General features: G+C 47.1%; 1 protein-coding gene and 1 long non-coding RNA gene across 2 annotated transcripts in view; one reads left to right on the top strand and one right to left on the bottom strand.

Annotated features, from left to right (window-relative positions):
- Positions 1 to 1,656: 1,656 nt before the first annotated feature.
- Positions 1,657 to 10,474, bottom strand: LOC119231791 (uncharacterized). Its single transcript, XR_005121949.2, has 5 exons — positions 10,307 to 10,474; positions 9,595 to 9,815; positions 9,269 to 9,413; positions 5,577 to 5,692; positions 1,657 to 2,094 (listed from the first exon to the last, which is right to left on the bottom strand). It is a non-coding gene; the product is annotated as an uncharacterized LOC119231791 (long non-coding RNA).
- Positions 10,475 to 10,912: 438 nt separating this feature from the next.
- Positions 10,913 to 25,777, top strand: part of NTN1 (netrin 1) — a 170,803-nt gene continuing 155,938 nt past the window's right edge. The window contains exons 1-2 of the mRNA XM_037493235.2: positions 10,913 to 10,945; positions 11,408 to 12,489. Of these exons, the coding sequence (XP_037349132.1) occupies positions 11,472 to 12,489 (1,018 nt within the window). The 5' untranslated portion in view covers positions 10,913 to 10,945; positions 11,408 to 11,471. The remainder of the gene's footprint in view (positions 10,946 to 11,407; positions 12,490 to 25,777) is intronic.

Raw genomic sequence — 25,777 nt, forward strand, 5'->3', positions numbered from 1 at the left:
CAAGGTGTTCTCTGCAAAAAGGGAGAGGACCAGGGTTTCCTGGGAGACCCCATAAAGCCAGGTGTTCAGCCAAAGTGTAGAAAGTAGCTCCTAGTCTAGGTCATGTTGATCCAGCCTTGTATCTGGGTTCTGCCACTCTCCTAGGGGCTGGCATGGTAGCAGTCCTTGCCTGCTGTTGGCATCAGTGAGGTGAAAGTCCCCTCCTTCCACCCAAATCCTAGTTTCCTTTAATACCTAATTATGGTTGAATAAGCCTTGCACTTACCCAATCTGTTTAGAATCAATGGTCCATGTCTATTTTCATCTTGTACCACCTCCTGGAATTAAGTCCCCTAAATTTTCTCCCTGTGTGAAGTGTAGACTAGTAATACCTCATTTTCCTGACATTTGGGGAAAATAAGCTGTTCCACATAATTGATTTTTGCAGTTAACAGAAGCTTATTCCTTTAAACATAGAAACTTTGTATGTAGTCATTTTTCCATCATGAAAAGCATTTTCCATCAAAATCATGATTTTTTTTTCCACCTAAGTTAGCAGAATCAAATATAGCCAGTGTTCCCCAGGTGTGGTGGAATGGATGATCCACAACTCATTTCGATGACTCATAGTCATCTTTAGGAACATCAGCTCCCGGGCAATTTGCTCAGCCTCCGTGTCTTAGTTTCCTCACTTTTAAACTGGTGAACACTACATGGACACTCTCTAAAGAGTGTCTAAGTCTTTGTTCTCTAACTCAATGGTCTCTAATAAAGTAGTGCCCCCAGGAATTTTTAAAAAAGATTTATTTTTATTTATGCATACAAGAACTGCAGTGTGGGCCAGAGGTTGGAGTGGTAAGGGGATTCACCAGAGACAGACTGGGGAGCAGAATAGGCAGATCTACTGAAATACACTGCTGAGGGAGCAGCAGGCAAGACAGGAGAGGTCTGCTGTGCCATATGGATCACCTCCCTGCCCGGGGATCCAACTCATGCTGTAGTGGCTGGCTATAGCTTGATAGCGTTGACTTTAACCCCTGTGCCACTAAGCAGGCCCTCTTTCAGGATTTTTACTGATGGTGGGACACATCTTGAATCCCGGGGAGGTGGGTGGGATAGAGTCTCTGATCAGCTGTCCATTTTTTGTGTTATCAATGTTCAGTAAACACCTGTTCCCTCAAGGATCCTACTCTGTGCTTCTCTGTGACCCTGGAAGAACAGAAAATGCCTGACCTCAGCTTGCAAACACTTCTCAGTGAAGAGCTCCTGACATCTGGACCAGAATCCCCTGATGTGGTATCTACCCTTGTCTCAAATACCCAGGGGATTACTGACTTACTTCTGGGCTGTATTCTGAATCACAAATCACTGCAACTCTAGTCTCCAGAAAAGGGGGTTAACAAAGCCTTAAACGCTCCAGGAAGGGAGGCTTATAATAACTAAACACCCAGAAAAGGGTACTTATAATACTTTAATGCAAACATCAAATATTTGGCAAATTTAGAGTGATAGTACTGCATTCAGCATGGGGAGAGGGAAAGAAAAATGAGATGTGGTCACTACTATACTACTAAAAAAAGAAAAGCCAAAGGAACCTTCAGAAACATTTCAAAATAAGAGTATTAGCAGTTGTTTTTGTTCCTTTCATTTAAACCCCATGCTTGTCTTTTAAGATTTGCAAGGGATCCTCTTAGTTCTGGCATTTCTAGGATTTGTTGTTGTATTAGTTTCCATGGTAATAAATTCCCACAAACTTGATGGCTTCAAACAACAGAAATTTATTCTGTCACAGTTCTGGAGGCCAGAAGTTCAAAATCAGTATCACTGGGTTGAAATCAGAGGCTGTGCTCCCTCCAAGCTACAGAGAAGAATCAGCTCCTTGGTCTGCCATTTCCGGTGGCTGCTGACATTCTTTGGCTTGTGGCTGCGTCCCTCAAAATTTTCCTGTTTTTATATGGCTGTCTCCTCTTGTTTCTGGTCAGCTCTCCCTTCAAAGGACATTTGTGATGACATTTAGGGTCCATCCAGGTAGTGCATGATGATCTTCCCATCTCAAGATCCTTAATCAGATCTGCATAGGGCCCTCTTTTTCATATAAGGTAACTTTCATAGATCCTAGGAATGAAGACACAGATATCTCTGGGAGGGCATTTCCCACCTACCATAGCTGCTCACCATCATCAATTGTCCATAGTTCTGTGGTCTATGATTGATGAATTTTAATGCATTTGTAGTGCACTCCTATTTGGTACCAGATAACCTGTTAAACAACACTGGGAATTCAGAGGGAAAAGATTTAGTCCCCTTTCAACAAGCTCATGGAGGGGCCTCGCTGGTGGCACAAGGGGTTAAGACGCAACCTATGAAGCTGTCCGCAGCCTCTACAGCATGAGTTCAATCCCCCGGCTGTCCAGGGAGCCACCCACAAGGCACAGCAGACATCTCCTGACTTGCCCGCTGCTCCCCTCAGCAGTGTACTTCTGTCAATCTGCCTGCTCTGTTCCCCATTCCATCTCTGGTGAATCCTCTCACTCCCCATACCTTTGGCCTGTACCCCAGCTCTTGTATGCATAAATAAATAAATCTTTAAAAAAAAAAAAAGGAGCTCATGGATTAGTCAGGGAAAAAATAGAATACCAAGAGCTATAGGAATAGGACTATAGGATGTTGGCAGTATTCAAGATAGATAAGTACAGATTCCTTATCAAAATCTGCTAGAGCCTGCATGCCCTGGCCTTTACCTGCCTCTCTGAACTCACCTCTTACTGTTTCCCATCCTGGTCCCCAACTCCCCATCAGGTTGGCCTCCTTCCTGTTCACTCTGCCCCAGGACATTTGTGCTTGCTTGTTTCCTTTGCCTGGACTGTACCCTCTTCCTCCCCCAGGTCCCCATTGCACCCTTCCTCTGTAAGCTCTGTTCTACCTGATCCTTCTCAAACACTCCCAATCCTTTGCCTAAAATCCACCTTCCCTCCTATGTCCCCTCCTCTGCTTTATTTATGTCCTAACACTTACACAATCCTGTTGTTCTTGTCTGGGCCATCTCCACTCCTACGGTCATTTTGAGATGTAGGACTAGAACTTTCCAGGGGATCCTCAATGCATCCTGTCTTGTTTCAATTCTCTGTGTTTTCAGCCTGTTTGTTTGGCCTTAGTCCATTAGGCTAAATTTCAAGTGGGTAAGAATGGGATAGAGGGGATTATTCTAGGGGGAATCTATACATTTTTCAGTTGTCTCTCTGTGTGTGTGTGTGTGTGTGTGTGTAACCTACTAGCATATAGTGAACAGAGATGCTAAACGTTCAGTAGTGAATGGGTGAGCAGGCATGTGCTGCTCAGTGAATAATTTTCCTGCCCCCAGTGCCAAAGGCATCTTTGTGGAAAAATAATCTTAAGGAAACAGTTTGTATTTGAGTCCTAAAATAGTGTTTTTTAATGATAACTGATCACCTTTTTCCCCTGTAGGGATATTTCGAATTATTTTTCCCCACGTAAGTCACCTACTGCTAAACCTGTCTGTGTCCTGTGGTCTTTCACACACCAGCTCCAGATCCTCCAACTCACCCCTTGTCCCCCAGCATTACTCCATTATCACCTCTAAACTTTGAGATTTCACCAAGGGGACTCCCTCCTTCAGATTTTGTATAAAATGTTAAATGAGCTGAGCCCCAACTCTGAGCTCAGAGGCCCCCCACTATTTCCTCCACTCAGAAAACCGTCCTTTTCTTTGCACCTTTGTTTCCTTCCTCCAAGGCCAGTCTTCTATCCATGACAAAGCCTCCCCCTACGGTGACCCATTTTCTTTATTTTAATAGCGTTCAGGGTGGGACCTTGTCAAAAGCTTTTTGCAAATGAAAATAAATTACATCTGCTGGTTCCCCTTATCCACAGGCATTTTCACCCCTTCAAAGAGCTCTGGTAGATTAAAGGATTTGGCGGATTTGGGGTTTGTATGGGCTTCTATGCCCAACTCCTGAATCCTCAGCCAAGAAACCTGCAAAAGGGAGGCCTGAACTGAAGATGCAAATAAGCAACACTGAGGAAATGGATAAATCTCCAGGAACCCCACACACTGTACAGGCCTGTCCTTCCAGGCTCTGAAAGCTTTTCTAAAACTGTCATGTCTCCTGAAATCCTGCTGGGGGAACTGGGATCCTTTGAACAATACTTCATGAGGCTGATAAGGCCTCTAGAAGCTTTGACATGAAGATACCTCCAGTTCTTCAGGATGAGGGATCTGGGAGTGAGTTCTGAGGATTGTGAGTATTAAAGAAGCAGAAAATGAACAAATCCTAAGCTACTATCTACTGAGCATTGACTCTGTGCCAGTCTCTTCCCTTTCAGATGCATATTTCAAATTACCTTTACAAGCCTGTAAGGTAAGTGTGATGACCCCCATTTCACCCTGAAAACTGATGCTCAGATGGGTAAAGCAACCATTCAAGATCAGACAGCTAGTGAATGGTAAACTGGAATCAAGTTTTGCTAAAGTCAAGTTCTTTCCATTTCCAAAAGAAACAGAGTCAAGCCAGGCCATACTAACCCTTCTGGAGATGCCAGATGCCAGGATCACCTCTGCTGCTACTATTTCCAGCCTGTGTTGGAAGTCATAGAACCTTAAGTGTTTGTCCCCTTAACTGAAACAGATGTGCCGAGATGATGAGTCAAGTCACAGTTCAGACTTCTGATAGCACCAGATCCCTTCTCCTGTGAGAGGTGGTTGGGGTCCATTTCTATTGGAAAATTCCTCATCAGCTAAGACTGTCATGCTCATCAGAGCCCCAAACTCCAGACTCAGACCATTTTAGTTCAAATCCCTGCTCTTTTACTCACCAGTGATCCTCAGACAACTCCTCTGTGTCTCAGTTTCCTGCTCTGTTAGTGGAAATAATAATATACCCATCTTATAAGGTTTTATAAGGATTATGGCTAGTGATTGATAAAGTGCTTAGAAGCATGCTTGGCACACAGTAAGCAGTATATAAATGCTGTATTTAAAAGTAAAACCCATGATTCATGCCCAAAATGAAGGCCCTGCTGGTCATCTCATTTCTCTCATGAGAATTTCCTTACTCTTTTATGCTCTCTGTCCTCAAAAAACCATTGACCTGTGCCATTTGGCGCCCCCATTCCTAGGAACAGACCATTCTCTGTGTCCTTACCTACCTTCATACTTACCCAACCGCCTGGCCTGCCCTTTGCACCACTCACATTGCAGCCCATTCAGTGACGCTGTTCCCCTGGACCTCGTATCTCCAACACCCATTAGGGGAGAGCTGTTTTCTTACTTAATCCCCAGTGTTCCTACCATCTTCATGAAACACCACTGTCACCCTGCTCTTTTTGGCCAGAATCACACAACCATTCTACCTTCTTCAGCTCATCCTTGGAATTATCTCTCCATCACAGTCTCTCTTCTCAAAGACACCAATGCCCGGGTCAGCCTTCATCTCTGCCCAAGCCCTGATGCTGACCCTGAGAGCCTGATAGCCAGGTGGACAGCACCTCATGGGGGCCTTGACCTCCTTATCTCTAATCACCTTTACCTGTGCTTCCCAGCAGAAACCTCCCCCTTGTCCTCAGTGTCTTGTCATTACCTTGAGCTGTTCCACCTCTGGAATCCTCAGTCCTGACGACAGTCTCCTTAGGTATTCCTGACCATGTGGCTTCATCCAGCTTCTTGACTCCCCTAGACCAGCTCTGTCAGATAGTTCTGCAATATTGGGGTAGTAGTTATTGGTTCTACCAAATCAAGGGCAACTAAGGAACTGAGCTTTACATTTAATTTAATTTTTATAAACCAAACTAAAATGGAAAGAGTTACCTATGGTTACTGGCTACTGTCAGCACTGCTATACACCCCCAGCCTCCATTTTCTCTTCCTTGCATATTCTATCTTTGATTCCGTTTCTCTTTATCTTTGTCTGCAGGGTCCATCACATCAGCCACCCTATTCCCTTTGGCCTATGTCTCACCTTCTGGAATAAACCCTCAGTGGTAGATTAATACAACACTTCTGCTTTCTCTAGGTCTACATGGGGGCTGCTGAGCACTGCTGGGGAGGGTAGGTGTCTTTTTTTCTCATAGATGTTCACTAGTCTCAATAGGACCTTGAGTTCTGCCCAGCAGGCTAGTCTCTTCTCTATAACGACCCAATCAAGCCTTGTCTTTTATCCTTAAAATGCAGATGGTCCTATCCACAGCTCCTTCCTTCTCAGCAGATAGTCTCATTTCCTATCCCAATTGAAATAAACTTTTCAGACCATGTCACCATCAGTTTTACAAGGCTAATTTTATCGGTTTTCAACCTCTCACCTATGGGTTCCTTCTTATCAATGTTCAGGCATGTCCAATAGCCTTATCTTCTAAACAACAACAAAAAAATCCCAACCCTTCCTGGATCCCTTGTCACCTTCATGCTATTACCCTATCTCTTTCCTACCGCTTGTTTTCACACTTCTTGGAAGTTGTCCACACTTGCTATCTCCTCTTTCTCACCTCCTTTTACTCCACAACCCGGGGCAGTCTGGCTTCTGTCCCTGCTTGTCAAGGTCACCAAAGACTTCCTTGTGGCTTAATCTAAAGGATTGTTTCAGATCTTATCTTGACCTTGAAGGCATGTGACATGTTCCCTGCCCCTCCTTCCTTGGTTTTTAGAATACTGGAGTCTCTGGTTTTCTCCATCCTCCTCTGCTTCTAAGTTTTCTTGAAACTGCCACATTTTCTTCTTCCTCGGGTGAGCTCTAAGGCTTGGCAGGTGAGGCTGGGCGCCAAGAATGGAGGTTTCCCCCTCCCAACACATTCCTTACAGAAACACCTGGGAATTTGCTTTCTCCTCCAAGATCTGTGCTGTTGTGTTTTGAACTCCAGTTTGTATGGTAGATCCTGCTGCTCTCAGCCTGACATGCCTTTACGGGCGTGTATTTATAATCCAACCCCCTTTGCCAGGCTCTGGGACAACACTGGGACATCTGTGTTTTTCATTTGTCCCCTCAGAAGGCAGTATACTTTAGGAAGGGACACTGATAAATTAGAGGCATTGGGAGAGGCTGCAGAACAGTCAGAAAACAATGTCCTCTGAGAAATTGTTAAAAGAACTGGGACCATCTTGCTGAGAGATGACAGAGGGCTGAACTAAAAAACTAGAGGAGGGCAAAGCCTTGATCTGGGCTGCTGGGTAGGGTTGAAATTGAACTGGTTGTAGAAGTGATAGGGAGGTAGGTTCTGATAGAAGCAGATGAGTTCTACTATGTCCTGGTATGTCCTAAACCTCCAGGGACAAGATGAGATGATCCTACCACCAGAACTGCTAAAGAAAATAAGCTTAACTCTAGTGACCACAATAAAGGTGCAAAGTGCATTGCACCCCTCCTGAAGACCTCTGGCTTGAGCTCAGCTGGCAGTGCAGAGAAGCTGCACTCCAGGGAGGGCAATTTCAAACTTGCTGCCATGCAAGACCCGTCAAGAGTTCTGCAGACAGAAACAAACTAGTACAAGAAAGGCTTGCAGTGCACTGGGTGATCCAGTCTGGTAGATCCCCCAAACAGATCCAAGTCTGGTGGGCAGTGACTAGCACCCAATTTTGCCTCCTTCACCCCCCTCTTTGCCAGACTGCCCTGACTTATGTTTTGGTGTCCTGCCATCAGCTTGTATTGTGGGCCATCACGGGCACCGCCCCACACAGCTAGCTGTTGGGACTGCTATGGGGATGTTGTTGAGGATGTTTGCTCATTACCTCACACTGTGTTCCCTTTATGAGGCCCTCCAGGAGAAATTCCTGTCTGATTTTAGTACCAAGAATAGTTGTAATTCTCTTGAGTAATAGGTCTGTTTTTATCTCATAGACACAGGGAATTGTGTAACCAACATGGTCTCCTTTTCAGTTTGGCTGCAGGAAAGCTTAGGGACAAATTTGTGGCCCACCCACAGGAGATGAATGGGGGTTTCCAGGGGGCATTTTAGCTTTAATCCCATTTTTCCTTGTTCTTCGCTCTTGGTTTCTCTTTCTTCCCTTAGCTTTTCTTCATTTTTACTACACTAACTTGAGAATATACAAGCAAAAATAAATAAAAATCACCTGTATTCTCACTCGCCAGAAAAAAGCAACAATTAACAATTTTACATTGTTATGCATACTTAAAAAAATTAAAATGAGAGCATACTGTGTATAGTGGTTTATGAGGCATAGTGTTTTATAATTTGCTTTTTTGGACATCTCTCCATATAATTAAATGCTCTTTTTTAATTTTAAATTTTTACAAAGTCTTAGTTGTTTAATACTACAGCTAACATTTCTAACATCCAGTTGCTTCGTGTATATATATTTTTAAGATTTATTTATTTTTGCATACAAAAACTGGGGTGTAGGCCAGAGGTGTGGGTAGGTGAGAAGATTCACCAGAATCAGACTGGGGAACAGAACAGGCGGATCTGCTGAAACACACTGCTGAGGGGAGCAGCAGGTAAGACAGGAGAGGTCTGCTGCACCATGTGGATCACCTCCCTGAGTGGGGATCAAACTTGTGCTGCAGTGGCTGCCAGTAGCTTCATAGTGCTGAGACTTAACCCCTTGCACCACTAGGGAGGCCCTGCTTCATGTATATTTACACATACATATATGTGAAAATATATCCATGAAGATGATATAAGTACAAATAAGTACAGTAATAGTGTATGTTATACTGTTTACATGTGTTAATTCAGTTGATGCTCACAAACCTATGAAGTAGATTTTATTTTTCAATGAGGAAACCAGGGCAGAGAAAGATGGAAAACTTGCCAAAGCCCCATGCTGTGCTCCCTTTCAGTGTGCTGTTGGATTTTTCCCGAAATGGTTAAACATTTTGTTTATCTCCCTTCACCTCCCTTTCTAATCTATGCTTTTTTACCATTTTTTTTAAGGATTTATTTATTTATTTACACAAGCACTGAGTACAGTCAGAAGCGCGGGAGGGTGAGAGAATTCACCAGAGCCAGAGCGGGGAGCAGAGCAGGCAGAAGGACCGAGGTACACTGCTGAGGGGAGCAGCGGGCGGCAGGAGAGGTCTAGCGCACCGGGGATCAAACCGGCGCTGCAGAGGCCGCGGGCAGCCTCGCAACCCAGCGCTCAACCGCTGCGCCACTGGGGAGGCCCCTTTTTTACCATCTTTAAAGTACCCTTGTAAGTCACCTGAAATCTGCTCAGCCACAAGGCAAGGCATAAATAAAAAGTGCAGTGAGAGGTAAGTGGCAAAAGAAGGCAAAGCTGAAGTACTACTCGAGGGGAGAGGATGAATCCAGGCTGTCTTACCATGGAAGGGACTTATTTCCTGGGGTTATGGTGAACTCCCATTCCTGGAAGAGCTGGCTGGGATGGTCCTGTCTCCGGAAGGCATTCTTCCAAGGAGACTGAGCTGGGCCAGAGGAGCCCTGAGGCCCGTCCTTAGATTCTCAGTCTATGAAAATGCCAATAAGACAAAATGAGACACTTAATGGAGATACAGCAGCAAGTCAGCCTTTGGGCCAGACCCAGGACCATGGACTTGCCATCCAGGTCTATTACTAGATCACTCTTTGAAAGCAACCAACCAACAGCAAGCAATTCAGCTCCAAACTCTCAGTTCAGTGTATTTTTACCCCAAAACTCTTGGGCTGCTGCTCCAAGATGGTCAAAGGATGTAGTCACTGTTCTAGCTCTTTTGTGAAGGTGGCATAGAATGAGGTAAAGAAGGAGAAGCTGAGGAGTCCAGAGGACGTGCTGTGAGACTATAACTGGGTGGGTTACCCTGGATTTGATGGTTACGGGACAGGAGATCTTGAGGAAGTTTCTTCACCTCCTAAGACCTGCGTTTCTTCATCTGCAAAACGGAGTTCATGCCTATCTGCAAAACTGTTGTGGGACTGCTCCCAGCCTGAGGTCACCAGACGCCTGAGAGGGGCGATCGTTTCCTGCCCCCCCCCCCAGCCCCGCTGGCGCGAAGGGAGCCGCTGTCCCCACAGACAGACCCACCCCCATGGTGACAACTATGGACAACCATGGTGACAACTCTAAAGCCCTCTTCTTCACTATTCCGGACTGTCTACCCACAGGGGCAAGGCCTGTGCGCGGTGCCACTAGGACCATCAGGCTGGGATAGAGGAAGGCCCGACCTCGGCGCAGCAAGGAAAACAAACACAGATGTGTTTGGCTGGGGCCAGGAGGGAGACCCCCCACCCCCGACTCCCCGGCTCCCGCACTCCCTCTCCCTCGTGCCCTCCCCGCTCCCCGAGCCGAGGGCTCCCGAAAACCCGCGGGGCTCTCCGGGCAGCGCGGGGCCGGGGCCAGGCTGACAGTCCCGGCCGGCCCCACCTCCTCCGCGGGGTGCGCGCGGAGCCCAGCCCCCTCTCCGGGGTTTCCCCGGGCGTTCTCCTCGCTTTCTCTTTGTCCCTGCGTCTCTTTCTCGGGCTCCCGGGTTGCCACCCGCTAGCGCCCCGGCCCCCTCAGCGTCCCCGGCCCGCTCCCGGTAACTTTCTTCTTTCCCGGGGTGAAAACTTTGCTCGCGAGCGGGCGGCTGCTCGCCGACGTTATTGGCCGGCGCCCCGCCCGGCGGCCCCGCCCCCGCCCCCGCCCCCGCGCGCCCGTCCGCCCCCCACTCCCAGCGCGAGCGGCGGCGGCGGCGCCTTTGGGGGCGTGCGTGCGTGTGTGTGAGTGCGCGCCAGCGAGCGCGAGCGTGTGTGCGCCCCGGGCGCGGGCTGGGCAGCTCTCCGACCGCGGCAGGAGCGGCGGGAGCCGGGCGGCCGCGGCGTCACGGGGGCCAGCGAGGCGGCGGCGGCGGCCGGGGCCGGGGCCGGGCTGGGGCAGCGGCGGCCGGGCCGGGCATGGAGCTGGCAAGCCCGCGCTGAGGCGGGACGCCCTGCTAGCAGCGAGCGAGAGGCTCTCCGCCGTCCGGCGCGCGGGCGCCGCGACCCGGGCCGGGCAAACTTTTCTTTCTCTTTTCCCCTTTCAGAGGTAAAGTCCCGAATCGGACTCTCCGGCGGGGACGCGATCTGGGGCCGCTGAGGGGGACCCCAGTCTGTGGGAGAAAGGGACGCGGGCCGTGCGGTTGTGGGGGCCTCCGCGCTCTCCCGCGCCCGAGACTTGGGGTGCTAGGCGGGCTGACTGGACGGCGGGCGGGCGTGGGCATGCCCCTCGGGCGGCGTGGAGGCGGCGGTGGCGGGGCAGCCTAGTGCTCCCCGGCGGCCCCAGCTCGCCGCCCGCCCGGGAAGAAGAGGTGCGGGCGGTGCGGGCGTGGGGGGCCCACGGATTCGCCAGTGCCCCTCACCCCTCGGGACTCGGGGGCCGTGGCGCGTAGCCGGCCGCGGGGTCGGCGCGGGGAGAGCCGGGCGTTCGCCCGCGCCGGCGCTCGGCGCCCGGCGGAGGGGTGGAGGGCGCGGGGCGGGCTGGCTGAGAGCAGCTCCCCTCTCTCCGCAGGCGCCTTCTGCGGCGGGCGGACCGACTCCGCGGCGCGGCCGGGCCGGGGCAAACTGGACGCAGCATGATGCGCGCCGTGTGGGAGGCGCTGGCGGCGCTGGCGGCGGTGGCGTGCCTCGTGGGCGCGGTGCGTGGCGGACCCGGGCTCAGCATGTTTGCGGGCCAAGCGGCGCAGCCCGACCCCTGCTCGGACGAGAACGGCCACCCGCGCCGCTGCATCCCCGACTTTGTCAACGCGGCCTTCGGCAAGGACGTGCGCGTGTCCAGCACCTGCGGCCGGCCCCCGGCGCGCTACTGCGTGGTGAGCGAGCGCGGTGAGGAGCGGCTGCGCTCCTGCCACCTCTGCAACGCGTCGGACCCGAAGAAGGCGCACCCGCCCGCTTTCCTCACCGACCTCAACAACCCGCACAACCTGACGTGCTGGCAGTCCGAGAACTATCTGCAGTTCCCGCACAACGTCACGCTCACGCTGTCGCTCGGCAAGAAGTTCGAGGTGACCTACGTGAGCCTGCAGTTCTGCTCGCCACGGCCCGAGTCCATGGCCATCTACAAGTCCATGGACTATGGGCGCACGTGGGTGCCCTTCCAGTTCTACTCCACGCAGTGCCGCAAGATGTACAACCGGCCGCACCGCGCTCCTATCACCAAGCAGAACGAGCAGGAGGCGGTGTGCACAGACTCGCACACCGACATGCGCCCGCTCTCGGGCGGCCTCATTGCCTTTAGCACGCTGGACGGGCGACCCTCCGCGCACGACTTCGACAACTCGCCGGTGCTGCAGGACTGGGTCACGGCCACGGACATCCGCGTGGCCTTCAGTCGCCTGCACACGTTTGGCGACGAGAACGAGGACGACTCGGAGCTGGCGCGCGACTCCTACTTTTACGCGGTGTCGGACTTGCAGGTGGGCGGCCGCTGCAAGTGCAACGGCCACGCGGCCCGCTGCGTGCGGGACCGCGACGACAGCCTGGTGTGCGACTGCAGGCACAACACGGCCGGCCCGGAGTGCGACCGCTGCAAGCCTTTCCACTACGACCGACCCTGGCAGCGCGCCACGGCCCGCGAAGCCAACGAGTGCGTGGGTGAGTGGGGTGCGGCGGGGATGTGGGCGGCGGGCGGCTCCCTTGCTTCTCGGCCGCGGGATCTCGGGAGCGCCCGGGTGGCGGCACCGAGCGTTAGCGGGATGTGGGGATGTCTCGGGAACCGCGGGAGTTGCGTTCCGGGATGTCCTCCACCCCAAGGCAGAGAGCCGGTCCGCGGGCTCTCACGGTGCTGGCAGCGGACGCTCGGGTTTTCGCCTAGAGCGCTCTACTTTTGCAGAAAATGTGTCGATTCGTCCCCCTCGTCCTGGATCCAAATGCAGATATTCATTGCCTTCCCCTGGGTTTGGCTGGACCCTAGGATCCCCCTTCGCCCCACCCCCAGCCCTTTCCTAGGGCTGCAGCTGGGCGCGCTGTTGGAGACCCCGGCCGGGTTCCCGGGAAGTTCCAGTGCCACGACCACACATCCCTTGGGAGATGGCAAAGGGACGTGCAGTTTGGTACCTGATGACTCTCACGCCTGTGCCCTTACTTGTCATTAATGGAGAGAAAAAAAATCTTTTTCTTTGAACAGCGTGTTTGCGTTAGCCAAAGAATAATGTGATTTAAATTAATCACTATCTACAAATTACAAAGGAGAGCTCGTAATTATTTTAAACTAATTCAATTCTGGTCCAAAAAAGAAGTATACCGCATTTTTTTTTTTTTTTTTTTGGCTACCATCAGGATTTGGTGAAATTAAGGATTTTTGAATTAACTAAAGGCCCAGTTTCTCACTTTTTAATAGAACTTTAGATCCTAAAAGAGAAATCTGAGAAAACCGGGACTGATGAATACCGTTCGGTGGGAGATGAAGCTTTAAAAAAAAAAAAAAAAAAGCACTCCTTAGATTCTGTTTCTGAATGGCACAACTTTGGTGCTGTTGACAACCCAGGCATCAGTTTCTGCCCAGAAAAGGAAAAAAATGAAGAGGGAGGAAGACGGTAAGACAATGCCTTACTTTTCCAGATGAAGACATAAATTTCCAAACCCCACATTTGATTTAATGAACATTATTTAATCCATAAATACACAAGTTAGGGTGCATCTTTTGTGAACATACAGAATCCCTCCCCCCTTCCCCAGCTCTTTGATTGTACCCTTCACCCTTGAAGGCACATTGGAAAGTTTGCTGGTCCCCACAAACACACGTTTTAAGGTCTGGTTCTGATTAATTGTGTCATGTTGTTGTGGAATAGCTTGTGCCTCATGACTGTGGATGCAGACTTTAGAACAAACATATCTTGGAGAGCGTGGTCGGCATGGAGGCCCAGTCAGACGTCCTGGTCTGCAGAGGGCTGCTCCTCTCCTTGCCTGGCAGGCCTCCATTTCTGCACTCCTTCTGTCCCACTTCTGCAGACCTAATTGTTCAGTCCCCTCCTTGAAGGGATAGAGCTGGTTGCCAGTTTGAAGAGACGTTTCAGGATTCTACCGTGAGATAGCCATAGTGGTCTTTGAGAATAAAATTCCTTTGATCTGCTCAGTTCCTTCAGAAATGTTGGTTTTTCCCATCTCTTCTCTTTCCCCCTTTCCTCTTTTCTTTTCTTTCTTTTGTGCGTAAAAGCCCTTTATTGACATTTAAAGGGCCTCCCAGGGTTTTGCTATCAGTTTTAGTTTGTATGTGCATATGAAAGATAACTTTACCAGCAGGGTCTAATTGGACAAATGCAAGTGAATACATTGAGGCCAACGAGCTGGATGTTGTGGTAACATTCTACTGGCTTGAAGATTTGTCTTAGCCTTGGTATTGTTCAGATTCACCACCCACCCCCATCTCTTCCTCTCACTTTGGACGTGGAGACGGTAACCTGCATTTGTTACAACAATGGTCGTGCACTTGAAATAATCTCTGTAGTTTAGGATTTTGTCTTTTGACCAGAGCGCTAACTATGTGCACAAATTGGATTGACTGGGTTTTTTATTTTTTTAGCCAAATTGAGCAATCAACATATTAACTAATGTAATTAGTAAGTGGTTTTTGTTCAAAAAGTTTAATTAGGCCTAATAAGTACATAATCTACATGACAAATAATTGGTTAACGATATTTTCTGGTTTTTACTGAAGTTATTTTAATTCTCAGTAGTTAAAGTATCTTTAAATCTTGCCAATTATTCAATCATCTCATAAAAGCAAAGCCAATTCAACTATGTTAAAGTTATTTATAGTTTCCTTTTTGAATAGATGTTCTGATACCTTGTAGATATAGCTGGGAATGTCAGGTTGAAGTTCCCATAAAGTCTTAATTGAAGTCTTAGTGATTTTTCCATCATTCCGCAAAAGAGAAAGCTAGCAAAGACAATTTAGGAGTGATTTACAATGAAAGGTCGAGCTTTTTATGAAAAGGCCCTGTAGTGGAGATATGTGAATGAATTAGTATTTGACAGGTGTTCTGAGACACTAAAGGGCACTGTGCTAGGGAAAAGCATTAATAAATCCTTCAAACACTAACTTTTGTACCATCAGCGGCTCAAATTTTTCCCCCCCAACATAATCCCATCTTGTGAATTTCACACTGTTGACCTATAAAGTCAGGCTACCCAGATTATTTACAACTAAGTCAAAATAAAGAAGGATATTGTTTTTATCCCAGAAATTAGTCTTGATAGAAAAAGCATTTTCACTGTGCTCCTTTTTTGTCTTTTAAAGTAATGAGACATGAGATATAAAAAATAAAATGCCATCCATCTCTAGGTTAACCTCCTCCCAACTTCTAAAAAATACCTTAAAACTTTCAAACTTTGATATTATTATCTGACTAAATGGTTATTCTACATACAGCTGAGCCACTTTCAGACTACTAAGAGACCTGTAAATGTATGTGTATTCACACATATGTGTATATATATCCTGTGTGATTTTCTTTGTCAAACTTTCTTTTAAGTGTTGTTTCATGGTTGAGTTCTCTACAGAATTAACACGGACTTTTGTAAAATCCAGTTTTATTTCAAATGCAATTTTGGATTTCTCCAGGAGAAAAAAAAAAACCCTCAAAACAATATGAAAGACAAGACTATGTATAACGTTACAGCTTCAACAGCTCTCAGTGGAATAACTAAATACTTTCTTCCGCCCATATGTATCAGCAGTGTTCACATGCTTTTATACACATGTGCATTTACATTCATCGTGTAAAGAAGCATCCATGCATGGTCGGGGGCGGGGGGGGGGGTTGTACATTCAAGGGAAAAGGCATGAACAGTTTTAAACCACCTGGGTTGCTAGGCCCCTTCTCCCCCTTCCTTTTTTTCAAAAGAGCATCTGAAGACCATATTGTGTTTCATAAATTATTGACATCAGTTTTAATCAGTGTCCTCCTGACGTTGGAGCTGTGTTAGTATTTAGTGCCTGACGAAGCATGCTGTTTAATCTTACTGTGGGGATGTCAGCATGAACCCCTGCCTGGTTTGTGACAGGGTGAGCTTATGAAAACTTGTTTTGCGACTCACTCTAAGGCTTTGCATTGCCCAGCTGAAACCCAAAACCCACACAAAAGACGTCTCTGCAAGATGAGCACTGTGCTGGACTGGTCTTCTGTGATCATGGGTACCTGCAACATAATGCTCATAATTGTTTAAACATGGCTTTGGGGGTGGGGAGAGGTAGATCCTTATGCTGTAAATGGCTATGGTGCTTGGACCTTTATCATCCCAAGGCAGGAGTAGGAGGTCATATTCATGGGGTGGCCACGAGAAACCCAATGCCCTGCTAAAGACTTGCAAAATCAGAAGGCTGAAATTATTTGCTGCATACTCCAGACTCTAGCACATAGCTGGAGGTCAGTGAATGTGTTTAATAGTTCTAGTAATTATTATAATTATTGTCATTATGATGATTAATTCTTGAGGGCTTATTTTTTTTGCCAAGCATTCACATTAATTGAGTCATTTAATCATTGTGACTATGCTAATAACAGACACTGTTATTGTACCTACTTTACAGATGAGGAAACCACAACCTGGAAACATTAAATGGTTTACCCAAAGCCATAGCTAGTAGGTGGTAGAACTGGCACTTCAGTCTGAGGTTTGTGCTTTGTTGTATCGCTTCTTCTATCTTGTTTTCCCATAGAAGGAACAGATGGGTGAATTATCCATGTATAGGAGAAAAGTTGAAACAACCTGTTACTTCATGCTAGTACTGGAGGTGGTTCCCTGGTTGTATTGTGTGGTAGTCTGTTATATTTTACATCGTGTTATCGGATTATGTTATGCTTATTCTATTCATGCATAAATATGAAATTGTGTATAGGAAGTTGTCCTTTATTTTAGCCATCAGGCCTAGTTAAAATTGGGGAGTTAGGAATATAAATGAAGAGAGTTTAAATCGTTTCGTATGGGTTCTTCAGTCCACAGGTGTTGCTGGCAGCAAGACCTTCTTGATTTCAGGACCTGTGATCTCTCTTAAAGGTGATGGAATGGAGCTCAGAACTCATGCAGAGATTTCTCTTTAATGAGGCTTTTATCTTTTGTGCTAGTGCTCAGGATCCTGTTGCTTCTCTGAAACATTTTGGAAAAACTCTAGGAAGTGGCTAAGAAGTGTTATCATTTGAGAGGAGTTGAATGGCGTGTCCTGGTGCTGGCATGGTGCTGGTAGGGGGAAGAAGGACAGGGGTGCTGTGGGGCAGCCCCACAGGGCTGTCATTTATCTCTGTTGGCCTCATGGCAGCTGGAGTGCGGATCTCTGTTGGGGTTCTCATTAGCACCTGGTGGGCAGGAAGGTGGGAGCAGGGAAGCTGCTGTCTGCAGTACCCAGAGAGCCAGCCTGATGTGAGGATAAACCTTCTGGGGCGTGTCTTTGCATTTATTTCCATGCTCTGCCAGGCTCTCCTCTAGCTCTGCCCAGACTTCTCTCCGACCTCCGCCTCCCGCAGAAAAATGAGATCCTCGGAAAAGTATTTGAGACTTTATGTCCAGAGTAAATATTGGAAAGGCAGTGGGTTGAAATTCAGATGTTCCCTGGAAGGAATCCCCTCCTTTTTCTGCGCACAGCTGGTATCGATATTTCCTTCTTGAGATGAGTTGTGCTTTTCATTAAGTAAATTTTTTGTCTTGGGATTAAACCAACATTGTATTCTTAATAGACTTTTATGTTTACACTTCAAAAGTCCACTGGGTTGTTATTCGCGTTATCTTGATGGCTTCTACAGTGTCTGCTATGCACACTGGCCTCACCAAAATAAATGGCTCTCTAGGGTACTGGATTATAAAACAGCTTTATCTGTTGATGCACACATATGGATGGTGAGCCAGTATTTTTTTTCTTCCTTTCAGATGTGATAATCATACCTAGGGATTCTGCAGCACCTTTCTTTAGAGGGAGGTTGGAGGTCTTTTGAAAATGCTCAGGATTAAGCCTAATGCTTGCACAGTGGCCCACAGCATCTTGCTTGTCTCCTGGAAAGACACTTATCAGCCCCTTGTGGTCTCCGTAGCCTCAACAGAGAATGGCATTGGCTTGGGTAGCCAGGGAACTGCAGAGTTTAGAGTGCCAGGCCATGGTGGTCGTGGGGTGCATCATGAAGACAGACCACAGAGCCCTACTAAGTGCCAGACAATATACTAGGTGCTTTATAAGTACTTTGTTTCAATTAAGCAGATGGCTACAAGAAAGGGAATCTTTACGAAAACAGATGTCCCTGCCACCAAAGGGCAGTTTTTACGTAAACAGAACTAAGTGTGGACAGTCTGCAGGGCACATCTTAGCTTAGTCCCAGCGATGCTGCCCCATACATAGAGAACAAGGGATTTTATCAGTAGTGTTTGTTTTGAAGTTTGATCATGTAAAAGCCATGACCTAGTATAACCAGCTCCAGAAGACTGTTGTTCTGAACGGTGCTTGAAAAAAGTGAGTGCCCAGATGGTTCCCCTGGACATAGGGCTGTTTGCCTCAGTGCTGTCTGCTATCCTGAGGTTTGACGTGTGTAGCACAGAGTAGTGCGTTCACTACTGCATTCCTGCATTCTATTTCCAAAAATGTGTCCCTGTTGTAAACTCAGAATTTCTGCCTTGGATATGTGTAATTTATGTGAATCTCCACCCTTTCTTCCCCAAAGCTGGAAGGCAGAGACCCATTCCAATGGTCAGTCCTTTGCCTGCACAGATGATGCACCTTTCCTGTCCTCTGCTTCTGGGAGGCTTTGGTGAGTGTGTGCTCTGTCCCTGATAATATGGTTTGAGCAAGTCTCCCTTTTGGTCCTGATCAGTGAGATGTGGAGTGCTTTTTGCTAGAACCTTTTTCTTCCAAAAACTTAAACAGCTGCCCAAGCCTCCTTCTTGATGTACATTTGTATTAGAGGCATCTGTTGGCACTCAGAGAGCAAGGGAGAGGGCACTAAGGGGCAGGGGTACAGTGACGCAGGACTAATGCCAAGGAATGGAGAAGTGTGCTCTCCCTCTGCCCATGTTGGGGCCGTCTCCAGAGATCCTGAGCTTTTTGCCATCCGAGTTAACATATTAGCTGTAATTAGAGTGAAATGAATTCATGGTGCAGTGCATTTATGCATATGAAAAGAACCGGTGGAAGGATGTCACTGTAGATATGGAGACTTCCAGGTTATTGAAAAGGATGTCTTTTCAGAAGTCAAAGTCAATTTGTTGGGTGAGAACCTTGAAAGGCAGAGATAACACCCTCAGTACTGTACATCAACTGATGGCCTTTTTACCTGCTTCAGATTGGAAGAAGGCTCTGGAAGTCTGTGCCTGTGGAGGATTCAGGACTAGCTCACGTGAGAGCTCAGCCCTCTGCAGGTGGGCAAGTTTTTGTGCGGTCCATCCATACTCCCTGCAGGCTGCTGCTATTGGTAGATTTTCTAAATTTCCCCTATAAATAAGAGATCATTGATTGTTGTGTCCATTTTTCACACATTTCAGAGGTTCCTCACCTAAGTTAGACAATCCTTAGGACCACGGGGGTTGAATTTGAACAAGTGAGTCCTAGGTAACAAGCAAACAAGATAAATCTCTTCCAGTTTCCTGAGGGCCTGTCTGTTGGACTCTCTTTCATGTTTGAAGTCCCAAAGTGCTGAACATTTCCTGCCTGCCCAGGTACCATTGTAGGGACTTCTGTTTTCATCTATTCCCACTTAGAGTGGCTATGGCGAGTGCTTAATAAAGTTACCACCAGTCCTCTATGTTGAAACTAGGGCAGACATTGCTAATCAGTCATACTATACTTTTCTCCTAAGTCCAGATGTGGTGTGAGGGTATTAGAATCCTTTTTAGTATAATACCCTAGGCAAACCTTACTTGTTAGTCAAATTTAACCTAGGAGATAAAAACTATATGATATTTTTGGTTGCAGAAGGGCTTTTCCCATACTTCAGACAGCAGGCAAAGAAGTACCCTGTAAGTGGATGTTTCTGGAGCATTCGGTGCTTAGGTGACACTGTTAGGTCTGGGAATATGAACGGGTATGGGGCAGGTGCTCCCTGCAGGTGGAGCTCCCTGTGCTTTCTTTGGGAAAGTTGTGCACACAGAAGGTGACTATTCATGCACTTGTACTAAGCCTTAAGCATGGATGGGCCCCAGAGTGAGGAATACCAGGGACACTGCAGAGGTACTTTAGGTTTTGGGGTTTTACTGCTGTACTCCAAAGGCTTGGATTATAGTCCGTCTCACGTATGCCTGAGAGAAACAGATCTCTGAAAAGGGAGGGGTCCTCCCTGGGATATCAGCTCTCAAGTTCCCATGCAGGTCCTCTGCCCTGGGAGAACTCCAGAACTGCCTTTTTTTTTTTTTAAATTAATTATTTAGTAGAAGAACTGGGGTGCAGAAGGCTAAAGGTTCGGGGGGGTGAGAGGATTCACGAGATACTGAGTGGGGGCCAGAACAGGTGGATCTACTGAAATACACTGCTAGGGGAGCAGTGGGCGAGACAGAAGAGGATGCTGCTCCATGTGTGTTTTAGCTCTCTGCCTGGGGATCGAACTCAGGCCTTAGCAGTAATAGTGCTGAGTCTTAACCCCTGTGCCACCAGAGAGGCCCTGGAACTGCCTTGTTTTTCCAGGCAGAAAGTCATTGTCTTGAAATGCGAAGGAAATTATGCCCCAACCTAGGTCAGAACCCCGGTGCATGAAGCTTCTTGGGGCTTTTCCCACGTTGAGAAGTTGGGGCCTGAACCCCAAACCACGTCTGTGTAGCACTGAGAGGTGAGGCCTCAGCACAGGCCACTTCCCCCTGCTTACGTTTGGACTAGCGCAGAAAGTGCCAGACAATAACAGCTCCAACCCCAGCATGAGAAAGGAAACACATTGTGTTTACAGATACAGAATTTGGCATCCGAAACATGAAAGTACCTTTGGGTTGGGCGCCCCAGGGCAGGGCTGTTGGACACCAGCCCCCCTGCTCTGAGTCCTGCGGCCAACTTGTTTCCGCTCCCTGAAGCCAGACCTCTGAGGTGGGCAGTTGGTCTCAGCCAACTCTTTCTTCCCAGATTCAGCCCTGTCTCACTTCACGGCTCAGACCTGGAGAGAACGCACGGTGAGAAAGTGCTCGGCCTTCCCAGCTGCCACGAGGAAGGAAACTGCCTCTCAATCCAACCCGCAGAAACCCATCCTGCCTAAACCACATTAAGGGGCGGGTTTGCCTTCATGGTACCCAGAAATGCTAGGGAAGAATGAGACTGGGCATTTCCAAGTGCCTCTCATCCCAGTTTATTGTTTGCATCATGGTGAGAGAGCTGGAGGTTTTCTTAAAGACATCTGCCGAAGAATATAATCCATGTTTGACTGAAAAGCAGGTTCTGATTTTCTCACTCCATAGGAAATAATTGAGTTCTAAAATCAAGATGAGAGGGCATAGCATTCCATTTACTAATGAATGAAAGGCCCAGCTTTGTATTGGGATTGTGGCTGAGCAAGCCCATTTCCTGCTTCAGGCGCCCTGGTTTCAGTTCCAGCTCCACCTGCAGGGTGGGCCCGTGACATGAGTTCTCTGCCTTCCCACCTTAGTGTCCTGGGGGCACCATTCAAGACCACCTTGGTGTGTGGCTCAGGCTGGGGAATGAGGGGGCTCAGGAAGGATATAGGAAGGAGACCCAGGGCCAGAGAGAGTGCTCACCGTAGACTGTGGGCTTTCATTAAGTTCTCTTCTGTAGCCTTTACTACTGCCATGCTCTGTTCTAAATACAAATCTTGCCTCATTAAGTCCTCGTAATCTGTCTTATGGGATCAGTTCTGTTATTATTATTAAGTAAACTTAATATTTAAAAAACTGTGACAAAATAGGGCCTCCCTGATGGCACAAGGGTTTCAGTCTCAGCACTATAAAGGCTGCAGCATGAGTTCAATCCCCGGCCAGGGAACTGACCCACATGGCACAGCAAACCTTGCCTGTCTTGCCCACTGCTCCCCTCAGCAGTGTATTTCGGTAGATCTGCCTGTTCTGCTCCCCACTCTGCCTCTGGTGAATCCTCTCACCGCCCCCACCCACCGCACCTCTGGCCTACACCCCAGCACTTGTATGCATAAATAGATAAAATAAATCTTAAAAAAAAAAAAAAAACAAACCTGTGGCAATATACACATAGTATGAAATGTACCTTCCTAACAATTTCTAAATGTGCAGTCAGGTGGTATTAAATACATCCATAGCATGGGGAAGCTACCCCTCACCCTCCATCTCCATATTCTTTTCATCTTGTAAAACCGAAACTCTATACCCTTTAAACAATAACTCCCCGTTTTCCCTTCTACCCAGCCTCCGGTAGTACCTAGAGTGAAGTCACATCGTAGTTATCTCTTTGTGCCTGATTTATTTTCATTAAGTAAGCTTCTTTATGAACTATAACATACATAGAGAAAAGCATAGCAATCGTAAGTGTGTATCTCAAAGATTTTTTATGGTATGAACACCCTGGCACCCTAATCACCTAAACACCTTGTGCACCCTAATCATCATGCATTGCTTGTGACTGCTTTTGAATTTTATATAAATGGATGATTTTCTACCTTCTTTTGCTAAATGCTGCATTTGTGGCATCTCTCCATGTATAGTGCTTTTATTAGTTATTGCAGTATAGTGTTCTGTGGTATACATGTTATCACAGTTTATTTACTCATTCCACTTGTGGACTTTTGGGTTGCTGCCAAATTTTAGTTATTGAAAATAATGCTGTGGCCATAATAGTTTTTTTTTTTTTTTTTTTTTTTAGATTTATTTATTTATACAAGTACTGGGTATAGTGAGAAGCGCGGGAGGGTGAGAGAATTCACCAGACCCAGAGTGGGGAGCAGAACAGGCAGACTGACGAAGCATACCACTGAGGAGAGCAGCAGGCGCGGCAGGAGAGTTCTGCTCACCACGTGGGACCCTCGCCAGCAGCCGGGGATTGAACTGGCGCTGCAGAGGCTGCGGGCAGCTTCGCAGCCCAGCTCTCAACCGCTGCGCCACTGGGAAGGCCCCATAATAGTCTTTTGATGTATGTGCAGGTTCTGTAACTGTGTGTCTAGATGTGGAATCACTCTAAGGTGGGTGTCTGTTTAGCTCTAGTAGATGGTTAAACATTGGCTATACATTTAATAGGGAGTGGTTGCACAAATTTTAACCCTGAAGAAAAGAGGAACACAGAGAATAAGTAACTTCCATAAGGTCACACAGCTAACCGCTAGTAGGGTTAGAATTAGAAACTAGTGGTGCGGCCCTGGAGTCTTGCTTTTTCACCAGTGTGCCTGGTTGCCTCTTATCTTCAATCTGTATATACCCTGTTAAGGAAAACTATTAATACTGGAGAGCAAAGGTGACTTAGGGCAGGTCCCTTTCCTTCTCTGGGTTTCACATTTCTCTAAAATAAAGGGTTGGACCGCAGAGACTGTGTTCAGCTCCAATATTCTGTTTTCCTGTGGAATGCCCCTCCTGGAAGACTATTCCAGTCTGCATTACCCACCCCTCTTCCACTCCCATCTCAACCAGAAGCAGCTCTTCAGCTCGAATGATCTGTTTGCTACCCTCTCCCAACTCCATTGGGGTTCTCTCAAAAGGCTGCTCAGGCTCTGATGGGGGATCTCACTTGGGCCTACCCTCCAAGATGACCACGAGTTTCTCTGCCTCTAACTCTCCGGCTTTTCCACAAGAGGAGAGCTGTGAGGTCTTTTCCTTCTTTGCCTTCCGGCATGTTTGCTAGCCAGTCTTCTCTTCAAAGCATGTGTGTTCAGCTGGATGAATTTTCACAAAGTCAACTTGCCTGTGTAACTAGCTCAGTCATCAGGAAATAAAACACTTCCAGAAGGTCCCCTTACGCCCTTCCCAATCACCACCACCAACCTCCATCTTGACTTCTAACACCCGTTCCTGCACTCTATATAAGTAACATCATACTGTGTACTCTCTTCAGTACCTGGCTCCTTTTGCTCAGTGGTATTTCCTTGTAAATAATCCTAAACATAACAAACCCAGTCGTTCTTTTTAGTTTGATGGGTGATCTGAACTTCTCTGGATACTGATGCTCCTGCTTCTTTTGCCTGCTGACCTTTGTTTATGGTGAATGGTTTCCTTGTGTGTTTTATAATGTCTGATTGTGATCTTTATTTGAGATTTTGTGTAAATCCCACTGGTCTTAGTTCTGAAAATGTCCCTATCAAGGAGTTTGCGTTTAGTTCTGCCAGCAGTCCTGGAGGTATCATTTGCTTGTGACTAAGTTTTCCATGAATTAATCAGCTTGGAAAGTCCTGTATCAAATGAGGAGAAAACATTTTGCCTTCAATTCCTTCCAGACCTGCATGTTCTCTTTCTTGCTGAGGACTTTCTTCCTTTACTCAAGAGTTTTGGATAGTGACAAACTTCTGCTGTCACCTTAGGTTGATGACAAAGATTTTTAGCCTCCCCCCTTTTTACTTAGGGCACATTGCTCCCTGCACTACTGCTGCATTTTTCTAATTGATCTCCCTGACTCTGCCCTTATCCCCCTAACCCCCAGGGAATTCTTGCTGGCAGTTCTCTCTGCCTAGATATGTGAATGGATCACTCCCTCTAGTGCCTTCAAATTTTCCATCAGTTATTTTTTGCAGCCTGCCTTGACCATCCTATTTAATAATATATATATTTTTTAATAATATCAGTTCTTAGTGCAGCCTTCCTTGACCATCCTATTTAATAATATCTTTTAATTTTTTTAAAGATTTACTTATTTTTGCACACAAGAACTGGGGTGTAAGGCAGAGGTGTGGGGTGAGAGGATTCACCAGAGACAGAGTGGGGAGCAGAACAGGCGAATCTACTGAAATACACTGCTGAGGGAAACAGTGGGTGAGACAGGAGAGGTCTGCTGGGCCATGTGGATTATAGCACTGAGAGTTTAACCCCTGCACTACCAGAGCCCCCAAACAGAAACTTTTCAGGCTGCTCTGTCTCCCATTCATCTCTTCTCGTTTTGCAGTATTTTGGCAACAGGACACTACTTAGCTGCTTAGAAGTTTCTACGTATTCCGCCCATCTGTGTAGCTCAGTAGTTCTCAAACTTTATTTATTTATTGTTTTTGTTATTATTATTTTATTTTAACAGTGTGGACATGCCTCCTGCCTGGCCCGCTGGCCTCCTCCACCCCACCATCCCGTATGTCCCCTTGTTCCTTTCCTCCTTCTTCCCTCTTCAGGGCCCTCAGAATGTTTGCTTGTTCATGTCCAGCAGTTTTTGAGTGTTTTACATTGTCAAGTTGTCTGTTACATTAATGTCCAATATTTATTTTTATCATTATGACTTATTTTGCTGCCTGTGATTTTTTCAAATTCCCTCCATTTTGTTGAAAGTGTCTGCATTTCATTCTTGTGGCTATGTAATATTCTATGGTACGTAGGTACCACATCTTCTTGACCCACTTGGTTGGAGACTTGAACATACCACTCTCAAATTGAGAGAAAAAGTGACGAAGTCTTCTAACCTTTTACAATTTAAGAGATGTGCCAAAGCGTATGAGGCAAATTGATATAGAGTAAAATTGGGATTACAAAATAGTATCTGTAAAGTACAATTCAGAGCAGAATGTATTAGGACAAAGCTAGCTGATTTTTAAAAAATATTTTTATTTATTTATGCATACAAGAACTGGGGTAGAGGCCAGAGGTGCAGGACATGAGAGGATTTACCAGAGAGAGGAGCAGAATAGGCAGATCCACTGAAATACACTGCTGAGGGGAGTAGCAAGTGAGACAGGAGAGGGCTGCTGTGCCATGTGGGTAGTAGGGGATCGAACTCATGCTGCAGAGACTGTGGATAGCTTCACAGTGCTGTGCTTAACCCCTTGTGCCACCGGGGAGGCCCAAAGCTAGCTATTTTTATCTGATAGCAGAGTAGGTACTA

The sequence above is a fragment of the Talpa occidentalis genome, unplaced genomic scaffold, assembly GCF_014898055.3.
Source record: "Talpa occidentalis isolate TD23 unplaced genomic scaffold, MPIMG_talOcc4v2.1 talOcc4.7, whole genome shotgun sequence".
NCBI lineage: Eukaryota > Metazoa > Chordata > Mammalia > Eulipotyphla > Talpidae > Talpa > Talpa occidentalis.